At 34.4% G+C, this 16,208-nt stretch overlaps 1 protein-coding gene across 1 annotated transcript in view; it reads right to left on the bottom strand.

Moving 5' to 3' along the window:
• The window catches only part of LOC143073322 (DNA repair protein REV1-like), a 69,277-nt gene that overhangs the window by 42,638 nt on the left and 10,431 nt on the right, over window positions 1-16,208 (bottom strand). The window contains exon 6 of the mRNA XM_076248758.1: window positions 10,705-10,964. Coding sequence (XP_076104873.1) covers window positions 10,705-10,964 — 260 coding nt within the window. The remainder of the gene's footprint in view (window positions 1-10,704; window positions 10,965-16,208) is intronic.

Here is a 16,208-nt window from a genome sequence, read left to right as displayed (position 1 = left end):
AATTTTGGGTACTTCAACAATTATTTAAGGTTCTTCTGGTCATATTTTTTGTATTCCAGAATTGAAAGTTTGAAAAAAGAGCCCCGTTGCATGGTTATTAATAACATATTAGCCAGCATTATAGTAACAATAGTTCTTTTTGAAAACACCATTCAGTTTTATTTAGTCAAAATCTGGCACGAATTGTACACATGAGAGCCCTTAGGATGCAATTTTCCATATAATTAAAATGTTTCCAAGGGGCATAACTCTTTTAAAAATATTTGATCCATAGTGATTTTTGAACTGGTCAAAGTCATTGCTGATATAAAACTATGATAAAAGTTTTGTCAAAATCTGACGAGAATTGTACACATTCAAGCCCAAAGGATGCAATTTTCCATATAATTAAAATGTTTCTACTTGCGAAAGTCACAAAAATAAATAGCTCACTAAAAATAATTTGGTTTACAGTATATATCCCAATTTGTAAATTTTAGAATAACTTTTTGAACATTTAAATTATACATGTATATTCATTAACCTTGAATATTATTTAAAAGTTAAACATAACTTCACAATTATATGAATACTGTAAGCTGATGTTAGGAAGGTTTATTTTACGCTTTAAAATATCAATATATTCTATTGAAGAAATGTAATTAAAAATGTTTTCACAAACTAGATCTATTCAATTGGCATTGTTTTTCTATAATATAGGCTCATATTTGTTAAAAACCTAGTTGCTCTTGCATTGTTAAATAAATCATATAACTTATAAACACTGAACACCTGATTTGGTACAGATTACTTTAACTACAAGTCCTATAAAAATATCTGTCTAAATGGCATTCTCTCGGTCCGTTATAAGAAGTCAAGCCCCAGCCAAATGTGGAATATGTGAAACTGACCGACCAATAAAGTGGAAGTGTAAAGATTGTGATAATTTATTGTGCGATAACTGTAAAGAAAAAGTGCATCCAAAATTCAAAAATGCCAAGAATCATCAGGTAGTAAACATCAAAGATGTGGGACAACCAACTGTTGTAGAACTGAATGTCAATAAACAATATCAAACTGAACTTACTGAAGTTGATTATATAACTTATTGTAATGATGGTTCACTGTGGATAAGTTGTGAAAGAGATGAAGTGTTACAGAAAGTTAAACCTGAAGGAACCAAACTGACCATTCTATCCAGCTTTAATATCAAGGTCCTTGGTATGGCTGTTACTCATTCAAATGATCTACTTCTGTGTACTGGGGAAACAAGACTTAAACAAATCAGAAGAGATCAAAGTACAATAACAGACTCAGTATATGATGTGTCACCATTAAATCCGACAGCAGTGTATATTACCAGTTACAATAAAGTTCTTGTAGGAGCTGTTAATCTTGAAATTCCAGATATGGAATATGGAGAAAAAGGTTATGCAGAAAATCGAGTTGTACATGTTATACTTATGAGTCAAAGCGGAGAACATGAGAGAATGTACAAAATGCCTGCTCAATTAATGACTTATCCCTACAGTATAACCAAGACAAGTAACGGGAATACTTATCTGGTGAATTTTTGTGATGAAGACATAGATAGACTTGATCGTAATTCTGTAGTAGTGTTAGGACAGGATGATGATATAATCAATGTCTATACAGCAGATGACAATGATGGTTTTACAGTAAACTTTGTTCCAGGACAAATAGTGAAAACACCTGGAGACAAAGTAATGGTTGCTGATAATGAAACTAGCACCCTTCAAATCCTTAACAATTCTGGCCTGCTGATGACAAGTTTTAAAACAAGTGACATAAACATAGAGTGTCCATATTCTCTTGTATTCACTCCAACAGGAAAACTCTACATAGGATGTAAGACACCAATATTTGCGTATCGTACTAAAAAAGACTTTATAACCTCCAAGATATATGAAGTAAACATATCAGGATGTTAAACATTTTAAACATTTAAATACATTTGTACATATTTACTGAACAATCAAAATAATACAATTTTGTTGACAGTGTCTTGTGAATGCCATTTAAAAAAAAAAATGGCTTCACTTAGCACAGCTGGATATGACAGCAGAGGTTCAACCCTGAACAGTTGGGGCAAAAATGGACTCAATATTCCCACTTGATACAGGTCTGAAGTTGGATTGTAATTAAATATTTGACACATAATAACTGTAGTCAAAGAACTTAGAATTGGTTATATCATTTAAATTTATATTCAATTTTTTCCATTTGTGCAAAACACTATGCTGATGCGATTTGACCCCACCCCCTGTTTATTTTTTGTAAAAAATAAAAAATTCTGTTTACTTTCTGAAATCTAAAATAAAAAAAAATTGCCTCCCGCCTCACACACAATTTATTTTTTACCCCCCTGATATGGGTAAAATTGTTTATCTAGTAAAGATCTATCTGCCCTGAAATTTTCAGATGAATTGGACAACCGGTTGTTGGGTTGCTGCCCCTGAATTGGTAATTTTAAGGAAAATTTGCCATTTTTGGTTATTATCTTGAATTCTATTATAGATAGAGATAAACTGTAAACAGCAATAATGTTCAGCAAAGTAAGATCTACAAATAAGTCGTTACCAAAATGGTCAGTGACCACTTAAGGAGTTATTGCCCTTTATAGTCAATTTTTAACAATTTTCATTAATTTGGTAAATTTATGTAATTTTTACAAAATTGTTTCCTTTGTAACTAAAGGGCCAAGTTTATTACAGATAGAGAAAATTGTAAGTAGCAAGAATGTTCAGTAAAGTAAGATCTACAAACACATCACCATCATCAAAACACAATTTTGTCATGAATCCATCTGTGTCTTTGGTTTTAATACATGTATGCACATAGACCAAGGTGAGCGACACAGGCTCTTAAGAGCCTCTAGTTAAAATAGTAACTTATAGATGTAAATTGACGGCTAGTCATCTCAAGACAATACAGCATTTCTTTAAACATAACTTAAAAGCAACGAAGGGAGGTAATTCAGCATTGTACTTGAAGTATAATTTTGCAATTGGATTACCTCCCTTACACTGCTTTTAAATTGTTCATTAACTAGAAAACCCTTGATTTTCCTCTTTTTTGCCCCTAATTCAGAAAAGGTTTGAGCCATATGTCCCAAAGCCAATCTTAATAATGCCTTTGTGGTATGGAAACTTGTGGTATAAAATCAGAGAAATCCTATACCGTTCTACAATTTATTGTCTGAAAACTAGAAAAAGCTTATTTGGGCCCTTTTTTTGGCCTCTTATTCCTAAACTGTTAGGACCAAAAACCCCAAAATCAATACCAACCTTCCTTTTGTTGTTATATACCTTGTGTTTAAATTTCATAGATTTTTATTTACTTATTCTAAAGATATTGTCCAGAAATCAAATGTCTTCAGACGAAGCGGACAACTTTGACAAGGTTGTGATACCAATATACAACTGCAACTTTTTTTGCGGTCGGGTCGGAAAAATTATGAAAAAAGACAATAAAGATATACTGTGAAAGTACTTTTATTAATGGGGAACCAATTTTCTTGGTTCGGATGAATAGATCCATGAATTTAAGTGTCCAACGAAATATAATAAGTGTTGTCTAAATCAAGTCATGGAAAGATATCCCATGTAGGTTTGACTACCAATAATATCTAGAATATTCTAGAATATCGTCAAATCTAACCAATTGCACTATGAACTACAACTGCTGGCAGGACTATACCCATTAAATTTAATCAAAGCGCTAAAATCATCAATATCAAACTTGACCTCCATTTTTTTGTCAGTGATTTTTAAAAGATCAGCTAAGCACTTGAGCGAGATAAGACCAAATACCGGAGAGTATATCCAATTATGTAAACCTATCAGGTAATTGTAACGGAGTGAATATAAAATTAAAGGAGCGGAACGAAACTGAAACTTGACCTGTAACTCCTCATAGTTAGCTCACATACCAAAAATCAGCTAGATATCTGAAAGCATTTAGAAAAAAAGGTCTGTACAACTTTGATTTTTAAAAATTTATTAAAGTCCAAAGCCCGAAATTACAGCAAAAAATATACGGGTGCAACGAAACTTAAACTTGATCTGTAACTCATCATGAGTTACTCACATTCCAAAAATCAGCCCAAATATCTGAAAGGTTTTAGAAAAAAAGTCTGTATAACTGTGATTTTCAACAATTTTTCAAAGCGATGCAGTAAATTTGGTAAAAATTAGCTTAGCAGAACATAACTTAAACTTGATTTGTAACTCATCTTGGTTTACTCACATTCCAAAAATCATCCCAATATCTGAAAGCGTTTCGAAAAAAAGGCTGTATAACAATTTATCAAAGTCCAAAGCCTCTAATTTCAGCAAAAATTAGCGGAGCGAAAGCACACTTAAACTTGATCTGTAACTCATCATGGTTAACTCACACACCAAAAATCAGCCCAATATCTAAAGGTGTATAGAAAAAAACTTCATATAATGATTTGTTGCGGAATGACAGAATTTCAAAATACGGACAAGGGTTAAACTATATGACATCGACAACTTCGTTGCAGGGCCATAAAAAAATTTAAAAAGTGTAATTATTAAAAACACAATTCAAAAACATTTCTAAAATAACATGAAACATTGCGTACGTAGCACTGTATCAATGTATGGCCAGAGATATGATTCACACCTAAATTTCTATGAAATTTTGTATAGAATAAATTGCTTAACTGAGCTGAGCTGGATAAGGCCGCAGATGTCCAACCATGAAAAGTTGGGGCCAAAATGGACACAATATTCACGCTTGATACAGGTCTGAATTTGGATTGTAACTAAATTTTTGACACATGATAGGTTTCTGACACAGAATAACTATAGTCAAAGAACTTCAAATTAGTTATATTATTTTTATATTTTAATATATTATAATTTTTTTACCCAGGTTTTTTGCTTTTGTGCAATACACTATGCTGTTGAATATTAACCCCCAAACAAATATTTGAAGAAATTTTCTTGTCCTCCCTCCAAATTTTTTTCACCTCCCCCTATCCCTTAATCCCCCCAAAAATCATTCCCTCAAGATATGGTCAGTATCTCAATTATAATTTCATTATTACCTATTTAAATACATCATAAAAGTTTTGAAATATAAAATGACATAAATAGTCATGGCTAAAATTAATATAAACAAGAAGTAATTGTAACAGGATGCTGTTACGAAGTCTCCCAAACAAAGCTCCAATAACTCTCCATTCATATGGTCCCATGTTCATTTGATTTGAATTTTTGTCCCATACAAGATAATAGCACTTTCTCAAATTGAACAAGGTAGGGACGACCTAAGGCACTTCCCTTAAATTTCATTTGATTAGCTTTATTGTCCCATACAAGAATATATATGGTTTAGGGGTGGGGATGTTGATGGTTTACAAGTTTTCAAACAAGAGGGGGTGGGGTGACCCCCTAGGGACTTCCCTTTTATTTCATTTCATTTGTTTAATTGTCTCCTACAAGAATATATATGGTTTAGGGGTGGGGATCTGGACCGTTTACAAGATAATAGTACATTCTCAAATTGAACGGGTTGGGGGTGACCCCCAGGAACTTAAATTTAATTTCATGTGATTTGTTTTATTGTCCCATACAAGAAAATATATGGTTTAGGGGTGGGGATGTTGACCGTTTACAAGTTTTCAAACAAGAGAGGTTGGGGTGAACCCCTAGGGACTTCCATTTTATTTTATTTCTTTTGTTTTATTGTCCCTTACAAGAATATATATGGTTTAGGGGTGGGGATCTGCACCGTTTACAAGATAATAGCACATTCTCAAATTGAATGGGGTGGGGATGACCCCCAGGGACCTCCCTTTAGTTTCTTTTGATTTGTTTTATGGTCCCATTCAAGAATATATATGGTTTAGGGGTTGGGATCTGGACCGTTTACAAGATAAAAGCATATTCTCAAATTGAAGGGGGTGGGGATGACCCCCCATGGACTCCCCCTATATTACATGTGATTTGTTTTATGGTCCATTAATAATTTCTGAAGACTGCATGTATCTATCACTTACAGTTTTTAAGTTATATTCATTTGAAAATTTTTGAAAATAAAATCCCATAGGGTTCTATAGTAAACCCCTCCCTCCTTTCTACCCCCCCCCCCCCTAAATACCCCGTAATAGACCCCATTGCACAAACGAAAGATTGATGGCTCACCTAGACATATTAGTCTACCCTTTTATGAAATCCTAGGTTAATCTGACAAGCGGTTTGGGAGAAACGCTGCGGACAAGTTCATTTTTTAAAGTGGCGGAAGAAGAAGAATAAAACAAGAATGTGTCCTCAGTACACGAATGCCCCACTCACACTATCATTTTCCATGTTCAGTGGACCGTGAAATTGGGGTAAAAACTCTAATTTGGCATTAAAATTAGAAAGATCATATCGTAGGGAACATGTGTACAAAGTTTGAAGTCGATTGGACTTCAACTTCATCAAAAACTACCTTGACCAAAAACTTTAACCTGGAGCGGGACAGACGGACGGACGAACGGACGCACGGACGAACGAACGCACAGACCAGAAAACATAATGCCCCTCTACTATCGTAGGTGGGGCATAAAAACCTGAGCAAAAACAATAAGTCTCCAAACTTTGTTTGGGAGACTTAATTACTGTAATAGTAACTGCTAAAAATAAATTGACAGCTAATCAACTCAACTCAAGACAATAATCATTCCTTAAAACATAATTTACAAGCAGTGTAAGGGAGGTAATCAAACAGTGTTGTTTAAATTAATTTGGATTACCTCTCTTACACTGCTTTTAAATTGACTCAATTGTCCTTTAACCAAAAAAAACCCGTTTTTTCCCTTTCTATGCCCCTAATTACAACATTTTTTGAGCCATAACCCCAAAGTCAATCCTAACTATCCCTTTGTAGTATGCATGGGAACTTGTGGTATAATTTCAGAGATCCATATACTTAAACAAGAGTGCACACGCTGAAATGTCTCGCCTTCTTTACAAATCATTGATATTATGTTGATAGTCCTAAGTATAAAGCTTTATTAATAAACAGCTGCGCCACGAGAGCATGATACGCCCAACGACTTGTGTGGAAGTTATATGCAATAATCATAAATAGTTACTGAGACACTTTTAAGCAATAACCATTTATTGTTTTTGAGACACGGCGGGATATGTGAAACACCCCTACCATGGTTTTTTTTTTACAAAAAACTAAATATCACTAAAATTAAATTTTGAATCAAACCAAAGAGTATACAGATCTTTAGATTAATATAACAAAGAAGTGTGTACAGTTTCAAGCAATAATCATAAATTGTTTTTTTGAGATACGTAGGGACATGTAAAAAAAAACCTCCCCTTTTTTTACAAAATACTCAATAACTCAAAAATAAAATTTTGAGTCATCACCAAAAAGTATACAGATCTTTAGATTAATATAACAAAGAAGTGTGTAAAGTTTTAAGCAATAATCCTAAATCGTTTTTGAGATACGGCACGACATGTAAAAACCCCCTCCCCCTTTTTTACAAAATACTCAATAACTCAAAAATGAAATTTTGAATCATCACCAAAAAGTATACAGATCTTTAGATTAATATAACAAAGAAGTGTGTAAAGTTTTGAGCAATAATCATAAATCGTTTTTGAGATACAGCGCGACATGTAAAACAAGAGTGCACACGCTGAAATGTCTCGCCTTCTATACTAATCATTGATATAATGTTGATAGTCCTAAGTAAAAGCTAAGCTTTATAACAACTGTACCATTAACTTAACATTAACCAAGATAACAAAACAAAGACCAATGAACCTTGAAAATGAGGTCAAGGTCAGATGAACCATGCCAGGCAGACATGTACAGCTAACAATGCTTCTATACAACATATATAGTTGACCTATTACTTATAGTTTAAGAAAAATAGACCAAAACACAAAAACTTAACACTGTGCAATGAACCGTGAAAATGAGGTCACGGTCAAATAAAACCTGCGCGACTGACATAAAGATCATTAAATATTTCCATACACCAAATATAGTTGACCTATGGCATATAGTATTAGATAAAAAGACCAAAACTCAAAAACTTAACTTTGACCACTGAACCATGAAAATGAGGTCAAGGTCACATGACATCTGCCCGCTAGACATGTACACCTTACAATCATTTCATACAACAAATATAGTAGACCTATTGCATATAGTATGAGAACAACAGACCAAAACACAAAAATTCAACTATAACCACTGAACCATGAAATGAGGTCAAGGTCAGATGACACCTGCCAGTTGGACATGTACACCTTACAGTCCTTCCATACACCGAATATACTAGCCCTATTGCTTGTAGTATCTGAGATATGGACTTGACCACCAAAACTTAACCTTGTTCACTGATCCATGAAATGAGGTCGAGGTCAAGTGAAAACTGTCTGACAGACATGAGGACCTTGCAAGGTACGCACATATCAAATATAGTTATCCTATTACTTATAATAAGAGAGAATTCAACATTACAAAAAATTTTAACTTTTTTTTCAAGTGGTCACTGAACCATGAAAATGAGGTCAAGGACATTGGACATGTGACTGACGGAAACTTCGTAACATGAGGCATCTATATACAAAGTATGAAGCATCCAGGTCTTCCACCTTCTAAAATATAAAACTTTTAAGAAGTTAGCTAACGCCGCCGCCGTATCACTATCCCTATGTCGAGCTTTCTGCAACAAAAGTTGCAGGCTCGACAAAAACCCTCCCCCTTTTTTACAAAATACTCAATAACTCAAAAATTAAATTTTGAGTCATCACCAAAAAGTATACATATCTTTAGATTAATATAACAAAGAAGTGTGTAAAGTTTTAAGCAATAATCCTAAATCGTTTTTGAGATACGGCACGACATGTAAAAACCCCCTCCCCCTTTTTTACAAAATACTCAATAACTCAAAAATGAAATTTTGAATCATCACCAAAAAGTATACAGATCTTTAGATTAATATAACAAAGAAGTGTGTAAAGTTTTGAGCAATAATCATAAATCGTTTTTGAGATACAGCGCGACATGTAAAACAAGAGTGCACACGCTGAAATGTCTCGCCTTCTATACTAATCATTGATATTATGTTGATAGTCCTAAGTAAAAAGCTAAGCTTTATAACAACTGTACCATTAACTTAACATTAACCAAGATAACTAAACAAAGACCAATGAACCTTGAAAATGAGGTCAAGGTCAGATGAACCATGCCAGGCAGACATGTACAGCTAACAATGCTTCTATACAACATATATAGTTGACCTATTACTTATAGTTTAAGAAAAATAGACCAAAACACAAAAACTTAACACTGTGCAATGAACCATCAAAATGAGGTCACGGTCAAATAAAACCTGTGCGACTGACATAAAGATCATTAAATATTTCCATACACCAAATATAGTTGACCTATGGCATATAGTATATTAGATAAAAAGACCAAAACTCAAAAACTTAACTTTGACCACTGAACCATGAAAATGAGGTCAAGGTCACATGACATCTGCCCGCTAGACATGTACACCTTACAATCATTCCATACAACAAATATAGTAGACCTATTGCATATAGCATGAGAACAACAGACCAAAACACAAAAATTCAACTATAACCACTGAACCATGAAATGAGGTCAAGGTCAGATGACATCTGCCAGTTGGACATGTACACCTAACAGTCCGTCCATACACCGAATATACTAGCCCTATTGCTTATAGTATCTGAGATATGGACTTGACCACCAAAACTTAACCTTGTTCACTGATCCATGAAATGAGGTTGAGGTCAAGTGAAAACTGCCTTGCAAGGTACACACATACCATATATAATTATCCTATTACTTATAATAAAAGAGAATTCAACATTACAAAAAATTTTAACTTTTTTTTCAAGTGGTCACTGAACCATGAAAATGAGGTCAAGGACATTTGACATGTGACTGACGGAAACTTCGTAACATGAGGCATCTATATACAAAGTATGAAGCATCCAGGTTTTCCACCTTCTAAAATATAAAGCTTTTAAAAAGTTAGCTAACGCCGCCCCCGGCGGATCACTATCCCTATGTCGAGCTTTCTGCAACAAAAGTTGCAAGCTCGACAAAAAAAGTAATTGTGTGGAAACTAGAAATATGCCTTTTTGGCCCCTAATTCCTAAACTGTTAGGACCATAACCCCCAAAATCTTCCTTCCTTTTGTGGTTACAAACCTTGTATTCAAATTTCTGATTTTTATTTAGTTATACTAAAGTTATTGTAAGGAAACCAACTGTCTTCGGACAACAACAACAACGTGATACCAATATACGACCACAAAATTTCTGGCGATCGTATAAAAATAATTGATCTGCACTGACTTTAGAAGTAATCCAAGATGTTGCTAATATAAACCTATGATATAAGTTTCATAAAAATCTGGCCAGAAGTGTGAATTATACACATGAGAGTGGTGACAAGACTGAACAGACAGATGCATGTACAGATGGCCCATGCACAGACATTCCCTCAGTATTTCTATGTCCCCTGCAAGGCATTGTGAGGGGGACAATCACCATTTCACATTGTCATGTCTACCTTTGTTTGTTGAGCAATAAAATAGGATTTTGGAAAGAATTAATAATTTCAAATTGTAATTTTAGGGGCAAAAAAAAAACCACATTTTAAAGGATGACATGTTGTTACCTGTCTAGCTTCATAACTACAAGAAGCAATCTCAGACATAGAATGGAAGCTATCTGAAGATTTACTGATCACATTCCATGAATCTCCTAAGTCATCAGTGAGCTGGGTGCCTGATTCAGCTGATTGTATCTGGTTCCCTTTCTGGTTCCCTTTCTGTAACTTTCTCTGCTTCCATTGCTCAAACTCATACTGTGGATCAGATCCATCAGCTTGGGATTTCACTCCCTTTCCTTTTGAATGAGTCACACCAATTGGCTTTCCTTTAACCATACAAAATTCATATCAATAATCAATAAAATTCCAAATTCACCTTCCACATGTATATAACAAATTTTGATGAAGCTATCAACTATGATTTTTTTAGTAACAGCTGTGTAAAATGGGACTGTGCTTGAATCAATATTTTGAAACAAAAACAAAATTTAATAAAAGCAGTCAATCAAAGCGCTGTAAGCTCTGAGGCAGTTAACCAAAAACCAAGGCAAACATAATTATGAAAACTATGGCAATGTTGCTTCAACATTAAACATTCATATATTGTACATTCATGCTTACTTAATGAATTAATTATAATTATTAAGGCAAATAAGTTATATGATATTAAGGTTTCAAAAGCAATTAATGCATATATCAATGTACATTGTTTATATAATGTTCGCATTGATCATGTTGATTGCAGTTGTTCTAGTTGGCAGTTTTAGTTGATCGTTAGTAGAACAAATTGACTTAGTATGAACATTTAATTGTATGAATGGAAAGGTTTCCCTGGAAAGAAAACTGAGTTTGTGTTCTATAGTACAAAATTTATGAGACACAAATCAGACAAATGTTCACTACTACACGGATCAACGGTGAGGTCTGACTGACCTGCCCACACTGCCATAGTAAATGAACATGATTTGTTATATTGTCCCATACATGAATATTTATGGTTTAGGGGTGGGGATCTCCAAAGTTTTCAAGTTCTCAAACAGGAAGGGGAAGGATGACCCCAGGGACTTCCCCTATATTTCATTTAATATGTAATATTGTCAAATACATGAATATATATGGTTTAGGGGTGGGGATCTCATCGGTTTCCAAGTTCCCAAACAGGAGGGGTAGGATGACCCCAGGGATTCCCCCTTTATTTCATTTAATTAGTTATATTGACACATACATGAATATATATATTTTGTTTAGGGGTGAGGATCTCAACCATTTCCAAGTTCTCAAACAGGAGGGATGGGGTGACCCCAGGGACTCCCCCTATATTTCATTTGAATTGTTATGTTGTCCCATACATGAATATATATGGTTAAGGGTGGGGATCTCAACGGTTTTCAAATTGTCAAACAGAAGGGGATGGGGTGACCAAAGGGATTACCCCTATATTTCACCTGATTTAATATATTGTCCCATACATGAATATATATGGTTTAGGGGTAGGAATCTCGACCGTTTTCAAATTTTAAAACAGAAGGGGTAGGGTGACCCCCCAGCGACTCCCCCTATATTTTATTTTATTTTTTATATTGTCACAAACATGAATATATATGGTTAAGGGGTGGGGATCTGGACCATATCCAAGTTCTCAAACAGGAGGGGTGGGGTGACTCCATGAACTCCCACAATATTTCATTTTATTTAGTATATTGTTCCATACATGAATATATATTATTTCATATCGGTTAAAAATAAGCTTCTCTTATTGGATAAAAAGAGGCCACATGACATTCATTAATCTTCAGTAATTAATTCCAGCGGTCACTAACAGAACAAAACGGACCGGAAAACCGGTCATTAACAATAACATGATATGGACCGGTGGGGCGTGGTTTGTCTATTTGAGTGACGTAACGTAATAAAACGCAATCGCGATTCAGACTTGTTTACATTTGACAGTTGGGAAGACGGAAGAATCGTCTGCTACTACAGACAACTATAATGAACGTTTTGCAATACTTTCTGAAGCTGACAGAGATAAACTTCTCAGCAACAAGAATGCCGAGAGCACCAAAGCAGCAACAAAATATGCAGTCAAGACTTTTCATGACTATTGCATGGCAGCGGCGAACTTATCAGACGATCGTGGCCATTGACCTGCTTCCCGACAATGCTATTGATCAACTACTTGAAAAGTTCTATCCATCACTAAGAAACAAGAATGGAGAAAAGTATGCTGTCCAAAGCTTGAGGTCAATACGAGCCGGCATTCAAAGGTAGTTACACTCGAGTTGCATTATGAATGTTTACTGTTTGCCAGTCTGGAACTTTATTTATATTTGTGCAAGCGCATTCTTTTTTATAGATAATTATGTTACTTTGTGTGTTGATAATTATCAATAAATATCAATGCATTCCAAACCCGAATCAATTTGTTTACATGTTCTCCAGGCATGTTCTTTTAATTTTCTGGGTAGATATATAAACAAGAAGATGTATAGGCAACTATAGTATGATTGCCAATGAAACAACTCTCCACAAAATACACAAAAATTGACAACAATGAGCAAATCCCATACCCCATAGTCAGCTTTAAAGTCCCTGATTCTTGTGGGTGTACACTGCAACTGAATTTGAATAACTAGCTTTAATTCATGTACTTTTTACATATACTATAATCATGATAAATGTCAAAATGTAGTGAATTGTATGTGTATTTATATGTGTCATTTATTTTTCAGGTACTACACTGAACCACCACGTAGACGGGAGATCAATATTATCAGTGGTGAAAATTTTAACCATAGTAAGGCTATGTTTGAGGCTGTTTGTATAGACTTGAAAAAAAGTGGACTTGGTGATGTAACACACAAACCTGTGATTCATGATGAAGATATGGCAAAGATATCTGCCTATTTCAAAACTTGGAAAACAGATCCAGTAGTCCTTATCAGAAAGGTTTGGTTTGATCTTATGATGTTTTGCTGCCGTAGAGGAAGGGAAGGACTGAGAGAACTTTCCAAAACTTCCTATGTTGTTGATAGTGATGGATTGGGTCAAAAATACATTAAAAAAAAATGGATCAGAATTGACAAAAAATCATCGCACTGATGTAGAGGATTCGTCGAGTGGCGTAATTTATGAAGAAAAAGATAGCAACTTGTGTCCAGTTGCTTCTTACACTTATTATTTAGGGAAATTGAACCATAAATGTGATGTACTTTTTCAGCGTCACGGTCCGCGACCAAATTACCATACAGCAGATGAGACATGGTTTGAGAACAAACCACTTGGAAAAAACACTTTAGGTGCATTAATGGCAAAAATCTCAAATTGTGCTGGTTTATCAAAAGTATATACCAATCACTCCATCCGATCAACATCTATAACAACTCTGAGTGAAAGTGGTTTTGAGGACAGAAAAATTAAAACTGTATCTAAGCACAAGTCACTACAAAGTATTGAAAGTTATTCAAGGGACTCTTCACTTGCACAAAAGAAAAAGATGTCAAAAGCTCTTGCGTCATCATTATACAGTACTACAGCAGAGATACATGTACCATCTACTGAGAATAATGCAATCAGCAGTGTCAATAACATTAATCATTCGACAGGAAATGCTGTTGCCATTAGAGCACCAACAACTGTTGCAGCAGTGCCACACAGTGTTCAAAACACTAATGCATCTAGTACATGTATGCAACTTGATGATATTGATTTTCTCGATGACAGTTTTATCAGTGAGTCTGCAGACTTTGATCAAGTACTGAAAGAAATTAGTTCGTCTCAAAACAATGTGCAAAACAATTACTCAAAATAAGAGTCCATGAGCAACAGAAATGATCATAGCATTAATATTCAAAATGTGTCTGGAGGAGTCTTTAATTTCTATGTTTCAAAAGACTAAATTTATACATGTACTATGTGGATTTTTTCCAGTTGAACATTTTCCTGTTTTCATTTTATATTGCAGTTGTTGTTGAATTGTTAACCATATAATGTTTTTGTTACTTATAAAGTTATAGAAAATTTTATTTTGTATTTCATATACTGAAAATTGCACTCAAATGGATAGCAGTGACTTATAGTTTTTTAAAACTATGACGGTCTTCACTCTTTCTTATATAAATACATACACATGAGGTTACTTTGAATTTATGAATTCTTTTAAAAACATGGTTTCTCAATGAAATAAACATAATAGTTCTAGAAAAACTGGTCATTATCGTGATATATGGACAGCCCGTAGGACAGTGGTATTGACTGCGACAGCGATAATGACCTCGCCTTCGGCTCAGTCATTATCACTATCTTAGTCAATACCACTGTCCTGTGGGCAGTCCATATATCACGATAATGACCAGTTTTTCAAGAACTATTATATAATAGTTTAGGGATGGGGGTGGGGATCTCATCCATTTCCAAGTTATCAAACAGGAGGGGTGGGGCAACTCCAGGGACTCCCTCTATATTTCATTTGATTGATTATATGTAATTATCTTAAAGCTGCATGGAAACTAAGATTGCAAATTATCAGTTAATACATTATTCATATTATTATAAGTTATCTCTGCATTATTTAATTTATTTAATTGTTCTCTGTATGGGTTCTGTCACATTTGTCATATATGTATATACCTTGTATTATGCTAAAGCAATGTTGTTGCTAATGCAATAAAGATTCATTCATTCATTCATTTTATTGTCCCATACTTGAATATACATTGTATATTGTGTGCAGAGATGGGGATCTTGACCGTTTCGTAAGTTCCCAAACAGGAGGGGGTGGGTGACCTCATGGGTTCCCCCTATATTTCATTTCATTAGTGATATTGTCACATACATGAGTATGTATGGTTTAGGGATGGGGATCTTGACCATTTCCAAGTTCACAAACAGGACGGGGTTGACCCCAGGGACTCCCTCTATATTTCATTTGAATAGTTATATTGTCCCATACATGAGTATGTATGGTTTAGGGGTTGGGATCTCATCTGTTTCTAAGTTATCAAACAGGAGGGGGTAGGGTGAACACAGGGATTCCCCCTGTATTTCATTTGATTTTATATATAGAACAATACATAAGTATATATGGTTTAGGGGTGGGGTCTGGACCATTTCCAAGTTCTCAAACAGGAGGGTGTAGAGTGACCACAGAGACTCCCCCTATATATACTGTTCCCAGCTGTCACATTGTATTGGATTTTGACATTAAAATTTGTCAAAAAGTAATATTGAGTTTCTGTATAAAATATTTTCTGCTTTTTCATTCTTTTATGTATATCTTTTGGTTTTCAATTCTTAGATGTTTATATTAATTTACCATGCATAGATGTATTTTATCACCTGCATGGATTTTTTTGTACTTAGTCGCCAAAACCCAGAATTACCTGTATCTGCTTCCAGAATTGGATTCGATATTGTAATATTGTCTTTACGGCAGCCATTGTCATTGTGTTTACAATGTTGTTTTTGTCAGTCAGAAATGATTTTACTCGAATTTACACATTATTTGTCGGCGATTTTCTGTATAAATCTAGCAGTTGAACAAAATGAACATCGCTGTCATGAATATCGTT

Source organism: Mytilus galloprovincialis, chromosome 4 (assembly GCF_965363235.1).
Source record: "Mytilus galloprovincialis chromosome 4, xbMytGall1.hap1.1, whole genome shotgun sequence".
Taxonomy (NCBI): Eukaryota; Metazoa; Mollusca; class Bivalvia; order Mytilida; family Mytilidae; genus Mytilus; species Mytilus galloprovincialis.
Note: the sequence above shows the minus strand (reverse complement) of the source record. Positions and strands in the feature narration are given on the sequence as shown.